The sequence below is a fragment of the Schistocerca gregaria genome, chromosome 4 (genome assembly GCF_023897955.1).
Source record: "Schistocerca gregaria isolate iqSchGreg1 chromosome 4, iqSchGreg1.2, whole genome shotgun sequence".
NCBI lineage: Eukaryota > Metazoa > Arthropoda > Insecta > Orthoptera > Acrididae > Schistocerca > Schistocerca gregaria.
The window spans coordinates 584,772,512-584,797,409 of NC_064923.1; the positions used below are offsets into that span (position 1 = coordinate 584,772,512).

Genomic DNA, 24,898 nt, shown 5'->3' on the forward strand with positions numbered 1-24,898 from the left:
ACCTCCTCACCGTTCACACGGTCTACCCATCTAATTTGTAGCTCTCTTCTGTAGCATCATATTTCAAAAACTTCTATCATTCTTTTCTCTAAAATGTTTATCATCCTCGCTTCGCTTCCATATATGGTTATACTCCAGACAAATACCTTCACAAAAGATTTCCTAACACTTAGCTCTGTATCCGATGTTAACAATTTTCTCTTTCCCAGAAACGCTTTTTTTTGCCATTGCCAGTCTACATTTTATACCCTAAATACTTCGGCCATCATTAACACCCAAATAATGAAACTCATCCACTGTTTTAAGTCTCTCGTTTCCTACTCTAATTCCCTCTGCATCACCTGAATTAATTCGACAACGTTCCATTACAGTCTTTTTGTTATAGTCGATGGTCATCTTGTATACTCCTTTCAAGACATTGTCCATTCGTTCCAACTGCTCTTCCAAGTTTTTTGGAAGCGCTGTCAGAATTTCGGTGTCGTCGGCATACCTCAAGGTTTTTATTTCCTCTACCTGGATTTTAATTCCCACTTCAATTTCTTCTTTTGTTTTCTTTACTGCTTGCTCAATATACATATTGAATATCTACGGGGACAGGCTATAACCCTGTCTCACTCTTTCCTCAACCACTGCTTCCCTTTCATGTAAATAGCCTTTCGTTCCCTGTGTTTTACCTTTGCTACCTTCAGAATTTCAAAGAGAATTCTCCAGCCAACATCGTCAAAAGCTTACTCTAAATATACAAATCTTTATATATATATATATATATATATATATATATATATATATATATATATATCCCTTTCTTAGTCTTTCTTCTAAGAGAGGTCTTAGGGTCAGTCGTGTGTCTACATTTCTCCGGAAGGCAAACTGATTTTACCCGAGGTCGACATCTACCAGATATTTCATTCTTCTGTAAATAATTTGTGTTAGTATTTTGCAACCGTGGCTTACTAAAGTAATAGTTCGATAGTATTCACAACTGCCAGCACCTGCTTTCTTTGGAATTGGAATTATTGTATCCTTATTGATTTCGTCTGTCTCATTCATCTTGCATCCAGGTGAAACAGTGTTGTCATGGCTGGCTCTCACAAGGATATCAGTATTTCTTGCGGAATGCCGTCTACTCCAGGGGTCTTGTTTTGACTTATATCATTCAGTACTCTGTCAGATTCTTCTCACACTATCATATTTTCTATCTCATCGTCATGTCCTTCGTCTTCCCTTTGTGTAATATTGCCTTCAAGTACATTTCCCTTAAATATACCCTTGTATATAATCGTTACCCCTTCTTTGCTTAGTCCTACTTTTTCGTCTGAGCTCTTGATATTCATACAGCTGCTTCTCTTTTCTCCAAAGGCCTCCTTAATTTTTCTATGGCGGTATGTATCTTTCCTCAAGTTCATGTGCTTTTATATCCTCATATTTATCCTCTACCCACTCCTGCTTAGCCATTTTGCGCTTTCTGTCAGTCTCATATTCGTATTTTCTTTCGCCTTCTTCATGTTCTGCATTTTTATATTTCCTTCTTTCATCAGTTAAAATCAAAATGATATCCAAGGCCTTCTACTGTGCCTTGTCTCTCATCCTCTGCTGCCTTGACAATTTCACCTCTCAGATCTATCCAATAATCTTTTGCTACATTCATTTTTCCTTTTTCAGGCAATCGTTGCCTAGTCCTCCCTTTAAAAATCTTAAAAAATCTATGGTTCTTGCAGTTTATCTGTATCTCATCTCCTTAATTTCCTACATATTTGCAATTTCTTCTGTTTTAATTTACGGTTCATAACCAATAAATTACGAAACTTCCTGGCAGATTAAAACTGTGTATCTGACCGAGACTCTAACTCGGGTCATTTGCCCTTTTTCTGCAATCAATTATGGTCAGAGTCCACGATTGTCCCTAGAATTGTTTTATAGTTTAAAATCTGGTTCCCAACTCTATCATAGTACCATTACATAACCAATTTGAAACCTTTCGAAGTTTCCAGGTCTCTTCCACATATACAACCCACTTTCATGATTCTTAAACCAGGTGTTAGCGATGTTTAAGTTATGCTCTGTGCAAAATTCTGTTAGATGCCATTCCGCTGTCCATACTTAACCACTATTTTTTCTTCTCTTCCTTTTCCTGCTTTAGAATTTTAGTACCCCATCAAAATTAAATTTTCTTCTTCCTTCACTACCTGAATAATTTCTTTCATCTCGTCACACATTTTTCAATCCCTCTCTCATCTGCGGAGCTTCTTCGTATGCAAACTTGAACCACTGTTGCGGGTGTTCGCTTTGTGTCTATTTTGGTTACGATTTTGGGTTTGAAAGGCTGTTCATAGTACCTTACCGAAATTCCCATTGTCTTATTCATTATTACACATACCCGTCCGTAAGTTGTATTTGCTTTTGTATTTCGTTCTAAGTAGTCCACGCTCAAATATCCGAATAGGGTACTATTATACCTTCGGAATATTTTACCCAAACCATATAGTAAAGCTGCATGCTCTCAGAAAAGATGGCTACTGCTGTTTCCCCTCCCTTTCTACAGCTTACGTAATAGCATTTCTCCACCTTTTCAAGAGTCTGTTGTTCAAGTTTGTTGTCCTGCATGTTAGCTCACGGCGCTCACCATTACCTAGGTTTTGTTTTTGTTTTGATGTATATTACGATCGTAACCAAGGACACGTATCATTTCATTAAACTCCCAACGAAGTCCCTATTCACTTTCTGCACCTACTAGTACTCGTATTACTAGAGCTTAGGTCCCTCTTCGGCATAGATCTTATTGATTCTTACAGTGAACACTATTTTACAAGTTCCGAGTTATGATCTGCTGATGGCACTGGCAGAAACAACGTAACGTAATAAATAAATATATTAAGGTACGTTAGGCGATGTAGATAGGTTTATTCGCAAACCACTCCTGTGTCATCTGTCGAGAATACTATTTATCAAAAAGAAGGAAACAAAGTGATATCTTCAATATTTGCTAGAATGGCGATAAAATAGCTTAGCGCTCTTTCTGATACGGTAAGTCAGTTCTCTGTAATACGTTTGAAAATCTGTCAAACAAGTTCGTTAGTTGCTTCAGTTTATAATTTGGCTTTGGATCTCCAGAGGAAATGCTGTTGTTTTGATCAAACTTAAGGGTGCTTACACGCAGTTCTCCATTTCTGTCGCTTGCCAGGTATATTATTTATTTCGCTGCACCTACGATCCATCACATATACTTGTACTGAGGCCTTTCTTTGCGATTCAGTCCTTCCATACCCCCTTCAATTTGCAGTTTTCAGCAACGACGCGTGCCGTAGTAAGTGCGTAAGTACTCTGTTTCTCTGTTTCACTCTGCTCTGTAATAGATATTGTTTCATTTTTGACTCGTTACAACATGCCTAATTCTCTACCCCTTCGATCCATCGGATTATGATCACGTCACATGTAGCTTCTCATTTTCGTGTAGGCTTAAGGTTCCATTCGTCTCTACCCCTGTGTTCACACTTCGCAACCAACGCAGTTGTCGTCCGAGCAAATCCTTCGACGAATCTTGTTCATATTTATATTTTTGGATGTTAGTAGCCATTTATTTTGCATTGAAAGCTCTTTTGTGTTTTGCTGTCGCTGATACTATGATTTCCTTGAAACTTCCACTTTATTTAATCTGTGCCGGTTACATAAGAGAATGTCTCCAGTTCTTCTAAAGCTTTTGTTCAAGTTTAAGTCATCCTGCATATGCGCTCGCAGCGTACACTATTACCTCGGTTTTCTTCCTGTTACTGACGTACCCAGAACATGTCCCATTTTATTATGCTGCCGACTAAGCTACTACCTGTATTGCCAGAGTGTACTAACCGCTTAGGCGTATGTTTCATTGATACTACAAGTTTTGCTCTTGCGGCGGTCCACAGCCGGAATATGTTTCAAGAATGAAAATATGGTCCAAGCTGGCCGTAATCTATTTATTGTCTGCACTATTAGCAAAATTTCGACAGTCGATCATTTTGTAGCACTCAGCTGTACCTGTGTTATGATATGGTAGCCTTCTGTATGTCTATTACCAATGAACGTAATTAATGCACTACTGGATTGTATTTGTGCTAGACGCGCACGTGAAAACAATGTGAGCTTTTAACATTATGTACTGGCTATTTAGTCAAATATGACGAGAAGTTTGAGGCTTCTGATAAGTATTCGACATCGTTTCCATTCTTTGTTGGCGCTGGCGGTGAGGCTTCTTGTACAACTCCTCGGTTTTGACCTGATTATGGGATCACCAGAAGCGACGTAATAAATAAAGAAATTTATTAAGGTGCGTTAGGCGATGTGGACGGCTATATTCACAAATTATTCCTGTGTCATGTATCGCCAATACAACCTATCAAAAAGAAGGGAAAAAGTGGTATCTTCAGTATTTGCTAGAGTGGCGATAAGATAGCTAAGCGCACATCCTGATACGAGCAGTCGCAAGCGGACCTCTGTTAACGGCAGACGGAGCACAATTCGGGGTTATAAAAGTTCGGTGAAAAAAACATTATCATGATTCTGCCTTACGTCGCTTTTGTTCCGGTGTTGTGCAGTTAAAGACGAGTTTTATGACGTATTGAACTCTATATCTAATTTAACACAAGTGAACCTACACGAAGATGATCGGCTTAACTTTAATCTTTGTGACGACGGCTGGAGTTGCCATGTCAGAATTCATTTGTCCACGTCGTTGTGAATGTGACGGCCTGGCGGTCGTCGATTGTTCAAATCGCGAGCTGACTCGTATCTCGACCGACGGCTTCGACATCGACACGAGGAGAATCATATTGTCAAACAACCGAGTAGAAGCGCTTGAAGCTTCTGTGTTCCACAAAATGAAAGTGCGGGTGTTGCAGCAGGTGTTGCTCGACCACAACCGGATATCGCGTGTCGACCCGGAAGCGTTCTTCGCCCAGTCGGAACTGATCGAGCTGGACCTGTCCCACAACGCTCTGACGTCGCTGTCCATGTTCCCCTTCAGGCGGTGCTGGCGATTGCAGCGGCTGATACTCTCCCATAACCCCTTGCACACATTCGACGGTACAGCGCCACCCCCGGCGTTCAGAGAGCTCTACCTGGATCACTGCGCACTGAGGCACGTCCTGACCCCGAAGGCACCGGCCGGTGATGTTTCAGGGGTGGCACGCCTGCGTCTGGATGGCCTGAAGCGACTGCAGGTCGAAGGGAACCCACTGCGTTGCGACTGCAGCCAGCTGGGCACCTACCGGCAGCTGGAGCGCATGCGGCTCGCTAGGGATACCAACTGCGGGGATTCTCCAGACCTCTTCTGGCAGGCCGTCCTCGAGAGGCTCGACTGCTCGCCCTGTCCTCAAAATTGCACCTGTCCGACACACAGCGTTGCCAACTGCAGCAGTGCCACCCTGCGAGTGGTCCCACAGGAAGGCTTCAACCACTCTGTTACCACCATTGTGCTCTCCAACAACAGCATAGAAAGAATTGATAACGGTAAGCTACTATCATCTACACAGCATTTTTTAAGTCATCAGCCTCTGACACGTTGTTGCTTTAAGGCTAATACACACTGGGCGTCATGGCACTGCCACGTCCTAGCTCTGTCACGTGAGGGGGTATTCACACCGTCCATCACGTCAAGTCAATTCTCGTTCTCAACTCGCACGGTTGTCCTCAGCTTGCAAAGTTCCCTTAGAAAACTTTGTGAATGACTGTGCTGATAAAACTCATTTGATTTTCAAACAGCTGAGCAGAATTGAACGTAATCAGACATTTCACTTTTTACTTGTTCTGATCATCACTAAACTGACACACAATATTTTTAGCACAACGCAATCTGACTTTCAAAAATCCCTACAAAAGAATGGCCCTGACTAACAATAACCTATATCTTTCATGAATCACTTACCTCACAAAAATCTTCGTTACTCAAACAACTTCAATATATCGAGCGCCAATACTGACAGCTGAATAAAAGTTTGTAACTACAGAAGGCTAACTACTGATAGGCATAGTTAGCAAATGAAAGATTTTGATGGAGAACAAACAATGTATTTACCTTAATAATGTTCCAAAGTCATCATATATATATATCAGCCCATGATATCCAATATTACAAATTTACTCTTTCTGATGGACACACGTCCAGATCGTGCGCTTTAAAAATTCTGTCATTTCTCTCCCCACATCCATCACTGCTAGCGGCTCACCTCCAACTGCGCAACGCTACGCGCTGTTCACATCCAACTGCCCAATACTAGAATAGCGACTATTCCAACAATGCCAACCAGCCACAGACTTCACACAGCACAGTCAGTGATTTTCATACAGAGCGCTACGTGGCGTTACCAACATAAAAAAAACAGCCTACTTACATGCTGTTATCTCGCGGGAATTGCTGTCTTCGCAAGATGTTTCTCAACTGTTTTTATTCACGGTTGCATGTATAGGGGATCCTGGAGTCCACATGTGTACGAAAATGACATTTATCGGGCTCATACCGTTTGCAGCTTGCAGTGACAGCTTATACATCAGAGGAGAAGACAGTATAGCGAAACAACATAAAAAAGTGTGAGTCCGAAAAATGTTATTGCATGGTACAGAAGGTGAATTTCACACACGCTGCAAGGAGCTCAAGGAAGAGGAATTTGCATTTTATAAATATTTTTAAACATTGAAGCACCCATATCAAGATTTATCGATTTTCTTAATTTTTCATATACGACTTTTAATAGCTAATGTACCTTATTTGTACTGGGATTAACTAATGAAAAAACATAAATGTCCATCACTGGTGCTAGCAAAACTGTTCAACAGTTTCCACAGAGCTACTTAACTGTATATAAGCGTTCCACAATTACATAAGTTAATAAACAACTCTAATAGCTTAATTGAAGTCTACTTCACAAAGAAAACATGTTGCCTCTGTTTCAGTGCCTGAAGATTTTAGTCCATTTCTTTTTCAAACGTTACAAATGCCTGAGAACATACAAATAAATTCCACTTACTAGTCAGTGTGATTCTACCCACAATGCTTTTTCCACTTAGAGTTGCAACCACACTGCAACCCATTTCATTGCAAAATATTACTCACCAACGTGCAGAAAAATCCACTTTGTACAAGTAGTTAAGAAGATCTAGTAAAAATCCGTTTCTGGCAAATGATAATTGCAACGCAAATGTGAAAATGTTTAAATTGTTTTGGAATTAGACGTCACACTTTCTTTCTTCATTCCTCAATGAGTCTGAGTACCTCCTATTGCTTATGTCATAAAATCAGACTGCTGTTTCACTGCTTTAATTAATCTTTCGTCGTTCATTATAAAATTATAAATTTTAAGGAAAGAAATAACAAAACAAGACAATTTACGACAAATAAAAAAATATTGAATATCAACCACGAAAATCACGGCAATACTAAGCATGAATGATTAGCCACGGCTGTGTATCAACTAGGAAAGAGCTCGTGGGTCAGGTGATAACAACGAAACGTAACAATCTACAAAACATAAAAAATTAGAAATATCAATTGATTTCAACCACGGAAATCACGACAAAACAAAACTGCTGTGTATCAGATGGGAAAGGCCTCGGGGTCAGGTGATCAACAACAAACGCTGACGTCAGCCGTCAAATGGCCCTTCCCGAAAAATACTGATGCTACCGTGATGTGAAGCGACGTGAAGCGACGGCCAGTGTGGATGCCGCCATTTGAAATGCATTGAGGAGCGTTTTGACTATAAGTGACGTGGCGGTCAGTAAATTTTAAACCTTTATCTAAGTAGTGCACCTAACATCCTCTATAATCTGGCGTCTTCCTACTTCTGCGCTCTGACGCCTTCATAAATTCAAAGAAGGACAACAACATTTGATAATATCACGTCCACGAAGAAGGTGGAATTAAATTAAATATTTAAAATTATGCCCACTACAGTGCGGTTTTGAGATTATCACTGTTGTCAAGTGCATCTGCTCTCATTTCTCTTCATCACACTGCAAATGAATTTTTGTCTACAAGGAAAGTAAGAAGGAAGGTATCAGGTGAATGTTATTTATCTATTCGATATTAGGATGTGAACAATAGTAACCATTTTATAAACAACGTCCTACACATTTTATTCAGTAATACTTTACGTCCTCATGATCTCTTCAAAACCATGTCGCAGTGAACAATTCAGGTAAACATGCCGTTAATGAAAATGTAAAACAGCAATAACTTTGACTCCAGTGAGTGTACGAGTTATATTACTTTGGGTATCTGCCCTCTGTGTTACGACAGGCGAATCAAAGTCAGTATTGTGTTACGTTTCTCCTAAGGCCATGTTTACGTGATGGGAATACTGTGATACGGTTTTGAACACGTGAAAAATACGGGGTGCTGTTTAAAAAGGACGTAAGTCTTTCTTATCTTGCTTACAAACAAAGGAAATCAAGCAGGTTAATATTCTCCTGGTACTAAACAATATGTGTATGTTAATTCTTTTAATTTGCTTCTAGATAAAAAGTTATTTGGGGTGCTCTAGATAATTGTAAGGAACTGTATAACGTATAATCAATCCAAATAACACAGAATTCAGGAACATACGATATCCACATTAGTTGCAGCATCATACACAATAACCATAAAGGAGCAAAAGCATTGCCTAGATGCGTAACAATAACTTCCACTATGGTGTGTATTGTGTATTTAAACCGGGGACCTGGGAACGATGGAGAAGCTTCGTCCTGCCTCAGCTCTCAGTGGTTCACAACTCCACAACAGGCCACAGCAGTCCACCCATCACACCACCGCTCGACACCGAACCAATGAATATTGTTCATTCCGGCCCCCAGTTGACATCCCCCTCTCCCCCCCTCCCCCGGGAATCTCGCATACCAGACAAGTGTAACCCCAAATGTTTCTGTGGTAGAGTAATTATGGTGTACGCGTACGTGGAGAAAGTGTTTGCGCTGCAAGCAACGACATAGTGTAACTGAGGCGGAATAAGGGGAACCAGCCAACATTCGCCGAGGTAGATGGAAAACCGAATGAAAAACTATCCACAGGCTGGCCGGCACACCGGACCTCGACACTAATCCGCCGGGCAGACACGCCTTCCCTCTCGGAAAGCAGAGCTAGCCTGGCGGACATAATTTCTACTAGATAGGCATCAAAAATAAGATCATTAGGTGCTTCTATGCACGTGTGAATACCGTAGAGTAAACAAATAAAAGACACTTAGCATAAGGTGGTTTGACAAGTCTCGTAAAAAACCAAGACAAGAATGTTTCATCTGCAGACAACTATCTTACTTCTCTACACAGTCTCTTTTGAGTAATACACATTGGGTTCAACGATCCTCCAGCTTTTTCATCCCTCCATAAAAGTTTGTTCTGCCAAGCTCAGCAAAATACTCGTTGACTGCAACTATCACTTCCTCATTTGATGAAAATTCCTTCCCAATTAAGGAACAGAAGCCACTTGGGGTTAATTGTGGAGAATAGGGTGGTTGATGAACCAATTCAAAGCTGAACTCATACATTTTCGCCATTGCTATCGCGGATGTGTGGGATGGTGAAAGAACCCGTATTTGCATGCCAACTTTGGCCTTCTTTCAACCAACGGAACTTCCAGACGATCCCAAAAGAAGCATAATAGGGCCCAGTTACTGTTCTCCCTTTTTCCAAGTGATCTGTTACGATTATTCCTTAAGAATCTCGAAAAAAAAACTGTGGCCACGACCTGTTTATTATTTATTTATTTATTTGAATGACTCATATGTAGCGTAAAATTACAGGTCAATAACATTAGTGTATGTATATAACAGGAATACAGAAAGCCAAAACTGCATATAAAACTAACTAAATGTCAATATCTTAGTTCCTAATCCATATAAGCACTGTATCATCAGCTTCCATGAGGTCGTTCCGACTCCCCTGGTAGGAACACAAGGGGCATTCATCTCTAAAGTGCTTGACTGTCTGGATCAGATCCCCACAGTGACAAACAGAGACTCTCAAACACACCATTTGTTAAGTGAGTCTGCGCTTCGAGCATGCCCAATGTAAGCTCTGTTCAGTTTGACCCATAACTTCCCGTCGAACTCTGTGTCAGCATTATCACAGTTATACTTTCGGAACCATTTACTATCTTCAGGATTTTCAATAACGTTGACAGTTCTGATCCCCAGGTCTCTCACTTCGTTATTACTTGCATCTAGTTGTTCTGCTTGCCGTAACGGTGGGTTTCTTGACTCGCGTCTATTTCATGGTGCACTCGCTCTATTCTCCCACTAACTTGCTTGCTTGCTTGCTTGCAGATGCAGGGCTCTTGTATGTGATTTCTGAATCCGTAAGAATCTACATAACTGCTTCGTCAACTCTGACGCAGAATTACTACCTTGATTGGTTATCACTGTTTCTGGTTCCAGAAACTTGGGGATGCAGTGGTTAACCATTGCCTCAGGTACTGTTTCTGTTTGTTGGTTTCGCATTGGGATCATAGGTGCATAATATAAAAAGTGATCAGCGATGGTTAAAATCCATTTTCTTGCTGGAATTTGTAAGAATAATCCACGATGGACGTTACCAATCATCTGTAAGAGGTGGGGCTGCCCTACAGTCATCTCTGCTATCAAACTCTCTGATAACTAAGCTCTGCTCCTTGCATACAGGGTACATATTTTCGTAAGTATTTCTCCATGCCGTGCTGTGTGTTCACCAGCAATTGTTCTCCATGACACATTGTGTTCCAGTGTATCCATTTTCATGCTCTACCAAGACGGAATTAAAGACCTGACTCAGTATTGCATCGCGAAAACTTCCTGGCACGACTATACGTTGACCACATGGTCCACCGTTGGTTTGTTTGTACTGCATACCGTTGTCAGAACAGAGCAATGCTTTCATCACGGAATGCTGACAGTCTAGGTCAGTGGCCTGTGCCTTTCGCCATTCATCTGCAAAAATGCCAATATCCTCCATGTGTCGGCATCGACCAGCATCAATTTCATTAACCTGGAACACTCACTGCGCCAACAGGCAGTGTAATCTATTACAGCTTTGAAACATCTGCAGTACAAGTAACAACAGAAATTCATGATACCACAAATCAAGCTTAGTGTCTCCTTTTCCAAGGTGGAGTAATTCTTCGCTGACTTATTTAGTTGTCAGGAAGCATATATTATAGATTGATGTGGTTCAAATGGCTCTGAGCACTATGGGACTTAACATCTGAGGTCATCAGTCCCCTAGAACTTAGAACTACTTTAACCTAACTATCCTAAGGACATCACTCACATCCATGCCCGAGGCAGAATTCGAACTTGCTACCGTAGCAGTCGCGCGGTTCCGGACTGAAGCTCGGATAGAGTGATTTTCCACGTAAATTTTTTTAATTTATTTGCGCCCCAAGTCGTAGTTGCCGGCATCAAAAGACAAAATGAACTGCTTCTGACATTCTACAAAAGCAATGATGGGACCAGTCGTCAACAGATCCTTCAGCCAAAAAGAAAGCAATCTTGTGTCCAGTGAAAATTTATCCCCTTCTTCAATAGATGCATAACGAGTCACATGACTGCCTCAAATTTTGGCCCAATTTTTCTGAAATAATCTGTCAGACCTAAAACAGACTGCATCTCTTTTCTCATTCTAGAATTAGAAAATTCCCAATTTCCTTGTATGTTTTGTAAATCCTCGTCTCCAGTTTTGTAAGCCCTCACCGCTACTGCTGTGGAGGCTGAGTTTCCTTTGTTGTTGCCGTAGGCCGAGTTTGTGAGTTCGTCACAGTGCACCGCTAAGACAATTTCTCCCTGCCACTATTACACAGCTATGTCCAAGGTAAGGTAACGAAGGTTCTACAACACTCCAACAAATCCGTGACTTCGTTACACAAAAGAGTTAAAAGTTTTACTTATCTTTGCGACTAGTTGAATAATGAATTCTGCAACACTGCTTGAAATATAATACAAAAACCAGTTCCTCAATGGCTAAGAGCAAATAATCGTAGTTAAACTTCACAGTACACAGAAAATTCAGTGTACGACAACTTTCTGTTCACTTCTAAGAGTTCGTTAAAGGACGTTCCTTGTCTAAGTCAGCTCTGGACGAAGATCAATAACCAAGTGGACTAGAGTTGCTCTTCTGTCTTCCGAGTAGGCTTCAGTCCGTTGTCGTCCGGTCATTTGCGGACTGTACTCGGCCGGCAATTGGCCAGGGTGAAGCCGATTTCTCCATCCTAAGCACCGCTGTGGCGCTGGTGTAACTCGCCAAGTGGCGAGTTTCTATGGGACTGGCACCAGCTCGCATCTTTGCGCCTGTGGTGCTTTTGGCCTGGCTGTGTGTTGGTCGGACGACATAGCAGCATAGGAGCTGGTGATCTGTTTCCACACTACTCTGACTCATAATATGGCATATATAGCAAACTTCCTGCAAGACAATTTTCAAATTCAGTGTTACCTGTGCTGCTTGTAATGGATTACACACGCCCTCTAAAAGTACTAAGTGCTCTTGGATATCCTTAGAAAAAAATTGTATCATCTTCCAAGAACAGTATACAATGTTTTCGTTTCAGGTCTCGTAGTACTCTATATAATAGGTAATGGAATGTCTCCAGACGTTCTTCAAACGAATGGCATATGGTGTTTCTGATACTGATCAGATGGAACTGTAATCTTAGACTTGGGTCAATCCTCCAGTTGCAGTTCCCACTGATGGTATCCGCTCCATAGATCCGTAGTCGTAGTATAATGGTAGTCCCCTACGGTATCTAAAGTTTCTGTAATGTTCAGCAATGTCTGAATCCGTAACTGAATATTGATTTAAATATCAATAGTCGCAACAAAAACTATATACCTTATCTTTTTCTTAGGTATGGGTGCTATTGCCACCGCTCCTCCCCCCCCCCCCCCTCTCCCACTCACACGTTCTTCTATAAACCCTTCATGAATCTACTTTTATAGATACTTCCATGGCTAATTGGAGGTGATGTCGAACTTGTATTGTTTCTTGTACACTTGTAGTTCGTTCCCAGAGGAAATCCTATACTTCGTTGTTGGATTTGCTAGCTATGGTCTGGAAGGACTAAACAGTTTCACTTACTTCTCTAACGATTTTTCAATCTCCTTCCTGTCAGTTTCATGCAAATCTGGCACTTTCTCTCACAGTGTGACTAAGCAGGCAGAATTTTCTTGCTCAGAGTGTTCTGCATTCCAACTGCCATGCAACTTTTACGCCACCAGTACTTCTACATCAGGTATCCGTGCAGCTTGTGATAACTCTACTTACATTTTACAGAAATTTTCCATTCTGATGGGCATTACTCAGCTTCCGACAGCAACCAGGACATATGACAAAGTGCAATGCACAAAACACTGCACTTTTTCCAGTTCCTCAGTGTCCACTAACGGTTCTACCAGACACAAAATACTGATCGCCGAATCTGCTCCTGCGTCAACCCAGACGTATTTTCCTGTACCTTGAAGTACTTTATGCTGCTTTAAGGTACCTTCCATGCAGTTTAGATGACTTCCCCAAGGTCTGGGGCATTTCAGTATTCTCAGGACTTGTACATGAACAGAATGTTGTGTCATCTAGCTCTACTAAGGGCAGTTCCGTGTCGGCTGTAGTATGATGCTTACTTAGAAAACCCAGTCCAAGTATTATATCATAGATGAAACCAGCTCAAGAAAACACGTCCATGCAAGACCGTAAGTCTTTCCCGCCCATTTGTAAGTCATTATTGCTGAACTAAGCGAATGAACATTACCGCCGTCTTCGACATTTAGTCTACAGCAAGGTGCATTACAATTTTCATTCTGAGTACACGTTGACCTGCGACTAAAAACTTACATACCCTTCCCCTCGCAAATCCGGTAATACCGTAATCCACCAATTATTGCATACATGGGCCTCCTGAGCACACATTTGCTGGGCACGCTGGGCAGTGGCCACAATCTTCCTGTTTTCAACACAGCAGTAAGAGCTCCATCATGTGAAATCTTACTTGTCCCTGTGGAAGCCTACACTGAAATTCTCAGGTTGAGTGTCCAGACCACTTACACTCCCCACACTGAGGTATCCTACAGTTGCACCCAGCATGACGAAGCCGACAGCACGTCACTCCCCTTGCATCCTCTGTAAATTTCATTGTACTCAACAGTTGGTGTGCACGCCATTGCTGTAACTTCCCGGTTGAGCAGTCATGATATCCTTCACTGATTAATCCAAGAAAGAAATTACGAGGATAGCGGTGCTAGACATGTGAGGACATACTAGGAGGAGACTGTTCCCTTCCCTCCCTCCGAAATAACGTCTGATGTTTCTTAGCCACTTCTTTGTTATCTTCTCGTATTTGATTGATCTCATAAAGTGCTGAATTGTCTCCCAATGTGATACTTCCGCCCCTCAATACCTGATTTCATCCTGATCACCCTATATCACTACCAGAAATTAAAAATCAACATAAAGTATAAGTTCAGAGAGGGAAAAGAAACAAATAACTCATACAATGCTTACAGTTGCTACTTACGTGCATGCTCCTGTTGACCGCCATTGTCTAACTGCTGCTTTCACTGTTGCTCCACGTCAGTTTCCAACATCCTTGCCAGCCCCACTAGCTCCTCCTGACCGCATCGTACGGGCTCGAGTTTTATGATTCTTTTCAACAGTTTATCACAGAAGTCTCACGGCCACATCCGGTGGGCGGGTGGCCGGCATAATGCCAACGGTCCTGAGTGGGTTAGTCGTAGTCACGAAGACGCATGTGATCACCATGTCCAGCACAGCCCGGTAGCATGGTGACCTTGCGTGGTACACACTCTTTGGCAGTGGCAACAGAGTTATGTCGGGAGCCGCGGGCGTAGCTGCGCGGTCTTCGGCGCCTTGTCACGGTCCGCGAGGCTCCTTCCGTCGGAGGTTCGAGACCTCCCTCAACCATCATCTCAGGTACATCTTTGGCTGGTTTGTAGACTTTTATGGAGTATCTAGGACACAGATTCACTACAGTCTTATAGTTATGAATTCCAGTGCTATTACTGAGAACGTCACAGACCGCAATGATCAACTTGTTGAGAGCTGGAGAGCTCGAGTATTTAAAGGGAGTCAACGTGAGGCTACAATATGATACTCGGTTCGTAATGACTGCATGTGTCCTTCTTATTCCGTTATATTCGCTTAACATGCTCTTAACTGCTGTGCAAGTTCTCTGATACTGGTTCTTTGAAATAGGTACAGTTTCTTTCGAGATCTCTTTCGAGTTAACGAAAATGCGTGTCACTTTTCCGTTGGTTTTCTGTTCCGTGCTATTTTCTGCTGAGCTCTTGCTCTCCTTCTCCGCGTGGTGTTGTAACACGCTGAGTCCTGACCCGTTTGCGACATGCCGTTTGTTTCCTGGTTCTGTCTCTGCCTCTGGCGTGACCGCGCTTTGCTTGTAGCAAGGTGAATGAGTTTTAACAAAATTTTCTAATTTTAAACCCCATAATATTCTGGGCCGTAATATCTGGAAACGGGTGCTCACCATAAAATCCACAGTCCTGAGGTAGGATGGATATCCAAGGCAGGTTTGCTTACTGCTTACTCCAAATGGTTGACTGGCTGTCAGATTTGATTCCAACACACACTCAAGCCCATGCTGTCGACTTCGTGCATTGTCCACACGGCCATAGCAAAAGGGGATGCCAAATTATACTCGCACACTGTTGCGCTAAGAAAATCTTCCAAAGATGCAACGCACGTCAAATAAGGCTGCTCAGCAGTGTCTGCCTGTACCCTGGTGGGAAGGTTTTCTTCGGTTACCAGCGTCTGGCCAGAGATGTCCACGGTGGATGGCTACTATCGACATATGCAAGTGGTCCCAATATTGAAAGTCCATGTCTAAACTCTCTTGAACGAATTCCTGTTCTGCATCGTTGCTATATCTGGAAGGGAACATGGGTTATAATCTTCAAAAACCACAGCTTTTCAATGTAGAAAACAAAGCATTTTAATTTTAGTCGTCATAATTGCTTCCACTCGACGCTATGAGCGATCAAGAAAGTGCTTCTGCCGCTCGAATCTCCTTTTCATTATTGAAAGGCAACGTACTTGAATTCCAGCAAATACTGTATCCACCTGGCCTGACCCCACATCTTGGCTTAGCATACATCAAAAATTTTATAGTTCTGTAATATGTATAGCCCTAGACCACACAGCCAATAAATAGCAAGAGAATCCCAAACAACTGTCAAAGCATCATGCTCTGCAACACAAGAGCTACATTCACACTTCGTGAGCACTCAGCTCACAAAAGCAAGAAACGGCCTTAAAGAGTTGAGCCCTGAGCTCAGTCCTTGAGCTCATAGATAAAAAATAAAATGTCTTTTATACATCAGGAGGTACAGAATATAAGTCGCAAGTAGAGGCTGTCTCAAACTCGACTTGTAGTCCAACTTCTCAGTCCCATAGAATGTTCTTACCCATCAGTGCAAGGAGAAGCAGAGTAGCTCTCATGCTGGTAATTACAAAATGCATATAGAAATTCGGAAGATACAAATATTAACGAATTTACTTCTTGGCAGATGGAACCGGAAACTCTTGATTGCTTCTGTTTTCTGAATCCCTATTATCGTCACAATAAACACCAGAAATTTTATCTGTTGACCTGTTAACTCTGTTGTTTCTCATTTAACTGTGACTCAGAATTTCTCAAAGACAGTCCAAAGCTTTTCCAAGACCTCGTGGTCTACCCAAAAATTCTCCGCAATAAATAACGCCACCAACTTAAGCAGAAACTTTCTTTCTCATATGTGCAAGTGCGATGCTCTTAAAATCTGAAATAAAGGCATCCGATCGCATATTTAGCTTAAAGGGTAGTTTCCAAAAACTATAATAATCATCGTAATACACAATTACCGTTTATTTCGACATGAGGGGCATGATTAAATTTGCCAGTATTACACCCAGGGGTCAACGAAGGAAAGAACGCTGACTCCAAGAAATTTCTGTAACAATAAATGTAATAATTTATGTCTGTCGATATCTGGTAATATAAAGTGCAATTTAAATTGAGTTGCCTTCCTTAGGCACCACCAACAAGGAATTATTCTACAAAATAACAGTGTGTTCAGTAACATCCTGTTGTTACTTCTTTTCAATCTCTTCATCCTTCTTCTCTTTATATTCATGTAGTACTTGATATGGGTTAATAAAAAGCATTTAATTTTCGTTACCCTTAAACTGGTATGTGAACCCTTCGATAGTCTCTGTGTATCAGAAAATATAGGTGAATGTCGCTGCAACACATTAAACAAAGTGTCCTTCATTGACTCACCAATATCCTACTCAAGCTGAGTCCGATCCTATATCTCTTGTAAAACATCCACACCTTTTTGGTGCTACTGAAAACTGTCCTCACTCACAATGGAATTTGGTTCAAGAGGCAGCTCTGATCTTGCAAGAGATTTAAAGCAACGGATTAAAACTCCTTCTCTCATAGTATACTCATCAAAACTTAAGCTTGCAGAAGAGCCCTTCATTTTCAGATACACTTCAATGCAAGACACATTCAACAATGCTTTCTGTGAAGACAAAAATATCGGCGCTGACTAACGATTCAAACGCTAAATTAGGCACAACGAAACTGTACACAGGTATTTGATGTCCCTGACAGGTGTTCTTCAACTCAGCTTATCACCTCACCTCCATACTCTGAGAATTGCCCCTCTCACTTTGGTCCACCGCAAATGTAGAAATGGACAAGAACCTACTTCTTCATACTCTGTACCAGACTCCCGATGTTGAGAACACATAACAAAACTGTACCATTAATACTGATTGTGATTACTGGATGCACTACATATCCGAAAATACCTTGCTTTTCCTCAGGCAAAATTTCCCTCTTATCTTCAGAATTCAACATGATTCCTTGCTCTGTTCCTTCGCCTATCTTTTACACAGATGCAGACTTGCCTACCAACAGCATTCGCCATTCTCGTGGAGGCGGGCTATCAGCATGCATATTGTTTCGTGGTCAGTTGATCTGATTCCGAGAACAATTACTCTTTCTTCTTGGTGCACAAGGTTCTCACCAATGTAGCTGAACCTTTGCGAACACCAATCGCCTCTACTTCTTCTGACGTTTCCGTGACCCCTTTGGTCTTAAAATTAACTTTGCGTCACGATTTTCGATTGTCGCAGTGATATGAGTGACTTCCTTGACGCCTACAGTCATAGTTTCTGCTACGTGATGGCCAACGGCCCGGATATTGAAATCTAGTGGTTTCTGTTCCTCTTTACTGGTCTTCCACATAACCATACTCGAAATTCTCTAAGAAACCCTAAAAGATTTTAAAATCGTCCATACAAGGGCCAGCTAGTATAATCTATAGAATATGTGTCATTAATTTTGTGAAACAGATTCTGATTAAGTCTTCTGCCCTATAGGTATGGTATAAGAATGCTTATGTGACATAACTTCAAAGGACTGTGACTCCTGCCGGGGCTTTCTTTGCCGATACACACCACCCTCGGCCCAAGGGAGAGCCAGCCCGACCACATGCGGCGAGCGCCCGACGAGAGGACCTGCAGCCATTCTACAAAACACTACTAGGTCTGGTAATAAAATTAAATAGGAGCAACTCTGATGCACTCAGATGACTGTTCAGCCTGTCGTAGAGAATCGCTACTCCAGTCATTTACATATCTCTCAATAGGTTGTAAGTATATGAAGTTACACTGCAGCTGCCTATGTTTTCTGGGAGCACTAGTTTCCTGTCAGCCAAAGTAGGTCGTTGGTGCGCTTCTCTGACATGAGGAGACACTATCTTCTTAACCAATCCTACACTAAATTACACAGCTTGAAGAAACCAAGTGTTTCATATCAACACGTATATTACAGCTGGCGAGTGTCACAGTTTCTGAGATGGTCCAACTGAAACACAATCACATGAGGCTACCAGGTGATTGTGTCTTCAAGGGCCATGGATGCTACAGCTCATGAATCTGCTGCCAGATCACATGTGGGGACTTGTTTCACAGTCCAGCCTGAGATGCCACTGCTTATAACATTCAACTGGAGTGCGATTGCGGGTGAATATTACCAAGAATCTGGGATTAAGAAAAATGTTATCTGTTCACAGGTGTATTTGCAGCAGCGAATGTCACAGCCACTGAGAAGATTCTGCTGGACCACAACCGCCTGTGGCTCCTGGATGTGGGTGCCTTTTCCAGCCTGGACCATTTGCGATATCTGGATCTATCCCACAACGAACTGCGTGGGATCTCCAACCGGATGCTGGAGCAAGCGTTGCTGTCTAACCTGGAGTCGCTGTTGCTGTCGCACAACCTGCTGTCGCACGTGGCGGACGGCGCATTCTCTGGGCTGCCGCGGCTGAGATACCTCGACCTGTCCCACAACCTGCTGACTACCCTCTCCACAGATGCCTTTGCTGGTACCGCCCTCGTGTCCATCTCTGTAGCTGCCAATGCTTTATCCGACCTGTCGTGGATGGTCAACAGCAGTGGCTCCTATAGCGAGGTCAATGTCAGCAACAACAATTTGATGACGTTGTCTGCCGCAGAGGTGGCAGCACTGTCCAGACTCAGCGCCCTCCAGCTGGTGGGGAACCCTCTCCGATGCGACGTGACGCTTCTGCCCGCGCTCTACGCGCTGGAATCCCGTGCTCTGGCTAGGGACACCAAGTGTCATACTCCACCAAGTCTGAAGGGCCGATTTTGGCAAAACCTGGACAGACACACAGCGCAGCCGCTTGTGCTTGCTGTAAGCTCCGTCCCCAAAGATATTGAAACTTCAAATACGCCGCGCCCGCCACAGCTTCAACTGGCAGGGTGCACACCATTATATCTGTTTTTTGTAATTGTACCAATTACGATCGCACTATCAGTGCTACTGACTCTCGCAGCTGCGCATTTCATCCTCAAAAAATTGGATGCTAAGCACAAAGGTGATCAAGAAAATACAGGTAATCAGCGCCTGCAAGGTACCCCAAACGAACCGCTGATCCTTTTTAATGAAGCCCCACAAGCTGGTCAGCACACACCACATCGCCTGATTTCTGTGAGTCAAACTTGATAATCTCGTCACCACTCACCTCTGGTTGTATCATAGCTGCTGTTTCCTGATTTAATTTCGTTGGTGTCTGCTGTATGTGTCACAGAACCAACTTATTACTCCAATAGTAGGCCTACATTTGTTGTTTACAATACATTTATGTTAGGTCACAAAGAGCTGATAATTATAGGTGTAGGCTACAATCTCTTAGAAAGTCAATGTTTGTTTTGAAGTTTTTTCACTTTCTGATGCAAGTTTTACCTCGCTTAGTGTAAAAGACAAAGTTACTTACAGGCCGGCCGGGGTGGCCGAGCGGTTCTAGGCGCTACAGTCTGGAACCGCGTGACCGCTACGGTCGCAGGTTCGAATCCTCCCCCGTGCATGGATGTGTGTGATGTCTTTAGGTTAGTTAGGTTTAAGTAGTTCTAAGTTCTAGGGGACTGATGACCTCAGAAGTTAAGTCCCATAGTGCTCAGAGCCATTTTAAAGTTACTTACGCTTACGAAAAAAGCATGTGATGAAAACGCCTTCTGATGAACAGTTGTTAGGGAGCCTTTACTGCCCATCCTGTCTATGTGCCTGGACAAGTTTCCTTCGTGGAAGCGCATATTTATGATTGTCGTTAGGTGACGTCGAGAACGTATCACACCTGTAAGACATGATCTTCTTGCATGAGTACGTTGTACGTTACAGGGCTGTCAGCCTCTCTCCCACAGTGTACCTTCTTACTCTTCTATCCATGTCTTATATGCACTCGATGTAGGTTCATCTAATTGGTCACGTGCATTCAAATCTTGGATAAATAAGTTTCCTGTATATTTTGCGTTATCTCAGAGAAGTTACATGGACTCGTTTTGCTGAAATCTAGGTGCCACGGTATGCATAGTAAGTTCAATGAGATTCATAACAATACAGCTACAAAGGAAGAAGACATTGTTGCCCTGATGTTTAAAAAGTCTGGTATTTTTTATGGTCTTAAGAGTCCTTTCTCCCGTCAAAAAAACTGTAGGTGACATTGACCATTGAGATACTAAGTTACTCATATGATGACTGTTGCGAATAGCGTTACGCAACCAGCCCGGATAGCCGTGTGGCTTAAAGCACCCGCTTCTGAGACAGGGTGAGCTCTGGCCGCGGTTTCAATCCACCCGCCGTATTAGCGACGATAGCCGGGGTGTTGGACAGTATGGATGTGGTTTTAGGCGGTTTCCCCCTTCCTACTAGGTGAATACCAGTCTCCTTAAACCCATCAACAGTGGCAACAACAGAGCAGCAGTACTGTGCAATTTTCAGACATTTTTAAGATATTACGACCATATCGATACCTCTCTTACCAGTCAGTGACTGCAGGTAAGAATTTTGTAGGCAGCTCTTCTGCTATAGAATGAATCTCGTAGATGTAAAAATATGTAAAGTACTTTGTTCCTTTCGATGATTATATATTTCTTAAAAGTGTACTCAATCGAGTTTGTCTTAATGCAGTCTTGCTCAATTTGATGTCTACCTTATTCTTTACTTTACATCCTTGTTTCACTAAGGTTTTATCACAAACCGCATTATTGCTTCAATTTGTTCTACCTGCAATATAGAACTGTTGGTGTTTGTTTCTTTGCAATAAAATTCTTCAGTGACAAATTGGTGTGAATGATACAACCATTCCTTTCCCTGAATCAATCTTTGTGTCCTTCAGTCATTTCTACTTACAGGGTGTAACAAAAATGTACAGCAGAAATTGCAAGACACATCCCTCACACATAGACGAAGAAATTACGTTATATGAGCATGGGTCCAGAAATGCTTTGTTTCCGTGTTACAACTTATATTCTCCAACTCATTAATCATGGGAAAGGCACGCGAACACAACGCACCGGCTGTGCAGAGGTGCTAGTTAAGAGGAATTATGGTCTGGGAAAAGAAATTTTTTTCTAAATTTTTACTATCTACCTTTCATTTTCAGTTTACGTAGGACCCCTGCGCAGAGCTGGATTGGCCTGACTACACACTAAGGCCACGCTACGAGCTGTCCACGTGAACAGCTCTCAGCTGCATATGGGTAGAAATGCTGAATGTTTGGCGCTACTACTTGCGTGGTTCGCACAGAGTGTAGATGTGAGGGATGTATGACATGAGGCCCTGGGGCGATCAGCGAAGAGACGTAGCCACTAAGGCTCTTCTCTGCTGGCTCCAGAACCGAAAATACACACCTGCACTTGTTTTCCTGCTGGCTTTTCTCACTCCCCGTTCAACCTTTCCTTGCATCAACACCCCTGAACTGGCGGCGTCCTTCTAGTTAAATTCTATGCCGAAGCTGAATACATTTTCATTTTGATTTAACCTGTCATTTTGCTTCAAAGCTAAGGGACGACCCAACTTCACCTGTCCGCAGATGACCGTGCTATACAGTTCGGCGTCCGCAGCGTGGGATCCTTTCCCATCGTTTGTTCTGTAGATAGTTCCGCGCAGCCAGCGCGTACACAACTTTCCCACTAGAGCGCGCCTCGCTAAGCACAACAACGCAGGCGCAGCGCTCGTCCGTCTCCGTACTACGAGATGGCGCTCTCTTAGAGACGGACCAAAATCTGCTTCCGCCGATCCGCGTATTAATATGTAAAGCAGCCAATTACATTGCTGCTAATGTAGAACCTTTTCTCCTCGCGGATCACACTCGCGCATTGATACATGAACGCTCGAGGTATTATAACGAGTGTACAGATCTCCGATTAGTCAGTCTGCATTAGTGTGTACCAGCCTGCGTTAGTCTGTACCAGTCTATAGTCAAGTTTCAGTGTGAACCTCATAAGATTATCATATTCCTGTACATTGCCATGAAGAGAAATGAATAGACACTTTGTCAAGTATCAGAGATATGTGACAATACGATTAACGTACCAAGAACAAAGGAACTTCAGATTGTCAGTTATAAACAGCATCCAGAATCAAGTTACGTAATGTGATTCTTGAAGTTTTCCCGGCGGACATAATGTTCCATCATCTTTCGGGCGTGCACTCGGGACAGCGACAATTCTTCTTGTGCTACTTCGCCTAGAAACCTCCCAGCCATCTTCAAGGCGAGTCAGAGACGGAGTTCATAGCGTTTTCGCGTGCCTATTTATACCGAGAGTCACGTGATACAAAGCTGCTGAGGATTGAAAGCGCATGCGTCAAAGATATCAAAGTCGCCACTACTGCGCTAGTCATAGATAAGATGTATATAGCAAAGATAAACTTATAAGCGCAGAGTGCAAACAAACTAGTGTTGCTGCCATATCTTATCTATGACTAGCGCAGTAGTGATGATGGAACAAAGTTACGTAATATCTATGCCTTTTTATTAAATGTGTGTGGAAATTAATGAAGTTCTGTTTAAAGTTGGTCACCGTCAATCTGCAACTCTAAGCGTGCAAGTGGCATTTCTATCGTGTGACCTAACGGCAGAAGATAAACACATATTGCTGACACTCGCCTAATTCGTTAGAGCGACAAGTCAAATAATCTAATGGTGGGTGTACCAAAGAACAAAGATAAACTTATAAGCGCAGAGTGCAAACAAACTAGTGTTGCTGCCATATCTTATCTATGACTAGCGCAGTAGTGATGATGGAACAAAGTGACGTAATATCTATGCCTTTTTATTAAATGTGTGTGGAAATTAATGAAGTTCTGTTTAAAGTTGGTCACCGTCAATCTGCAACTCTAAGCCACTTGCACGTGGCATTTCTATCGTGTGACCTAACGGCAGAAGATAAACACATATTGCTGACACTCGCCTAATTCGTTAGAGCGACAAGTCAAATAATCTAATGGTGGGTGTACCAAAGGTCTTACAGTACGCACACCATATCGTTCCATCTCTCGGTAAGCAAGATATTGAATAAAATATGGCCGGGTGCCATGACGTGCCACCCGCACTAGTAGGGAGCTAGATGTTGTGGCAACCTCCACTGTTACAGGCTACCGCCAGGCGCCAGAACAGAACACCCCCTGTCACCCGTCGTGGTGTCCACACACGCAGGCCGTGTTTACGTACACCTATGCGCTACGTCACACCAGCAGGGAAGTTCCGGCTGGGTGTCCGTGCATGCCGTTGCCTGATCTAAACCAGTGCCGCTGTTTGCCTCGCTGTGCAGAAACCTTCCTTAGTCGCCATGAAGAAGACGCTGCAGAAATCGCTACCGTCAGCATCAAGTTACGCCGTCGACACCGTGAGGGTCCAAGATCGACGCCAGGGCCTTCTAGCGCCTCACCAACGCTGCCAGCGTCGTCGACGCCGCTTACGACTACGACACTCCACCACCGTTGCTGCCACGTCCATGTAAGTCACCTCCGAATCCGACGCCGCCTCCACCGCGTCCGTCGCCGACCCCACCAGCGTCGATGCCTACACGCTACCGATGTCTTCGCCACCGTCTCTACAAGCCGTGTATGACACCTGCACTTTATCTTCTGGCGAGCGCTTACGTGCACAGTGTCCGTTGTATAAGTTTCTTTATTTTCGTTGTATTCATTGTATTACATGGCTAGCTGACCTCATTTTTGTAACCATGCGAAAAGCCCCCTTCTCAACCGTGCAGAAGCGTTTCAAAAACAAGTAGAGCAGTTAATCTAAAACAACCAAAGCCTAGGAGAAAAGTTAACTAAACTCTTAGATATATACTAAGATGGTATGTTCGAAAGAACAGATACCATCTTAGTATATATGCAGTTAAGGCTCACCGGCCACTTGACCATCTTCTTCTTCTGTGCGAATGCACAAATAGTGCCCGAACTCTTACGGGAATCGGCAACGCGCCGCGAGTAATGAGTATAATGGGCGGAGACACTACGAATGCAGTGCTGGACAATACATTGAGAATGTGGGTTTCACGGGAGGCGTGCCAGAGATAAATC

At 42.9% G+C, this 24,898-nt stretch overlaps 1 protein-coding gene across 1 annotated transcript; it reads left to right on the forward strand.

Moving 5' to 3' along the window:
* The first annotated feature begins 4,452 nt into the window (after window positions 1-4,452).
* Window positions 4,453-21,646, forward strand: LOC126266910 (chondroadherin-like protein). The gene is made up of 2 exons (XM_049971589.1): window positions 4,453-5,481; window positions 19,080-21,646. The coding sequence occupies exons 1-2, from the start codon at window positions 4,635-4,637 to the stop codon at window positions 20,030-20,032; spliced, it is 1,800 nt and encodes a 599-aa protein (XP_049827546.1). The 5' UTR covers window positions 4,453-4,634; the 3' UTR covers window positions 20,033-21,646.
* The last annotated feature ends 3,252 nt before the right edge of the window (window positions 21,647-24,898 follow it).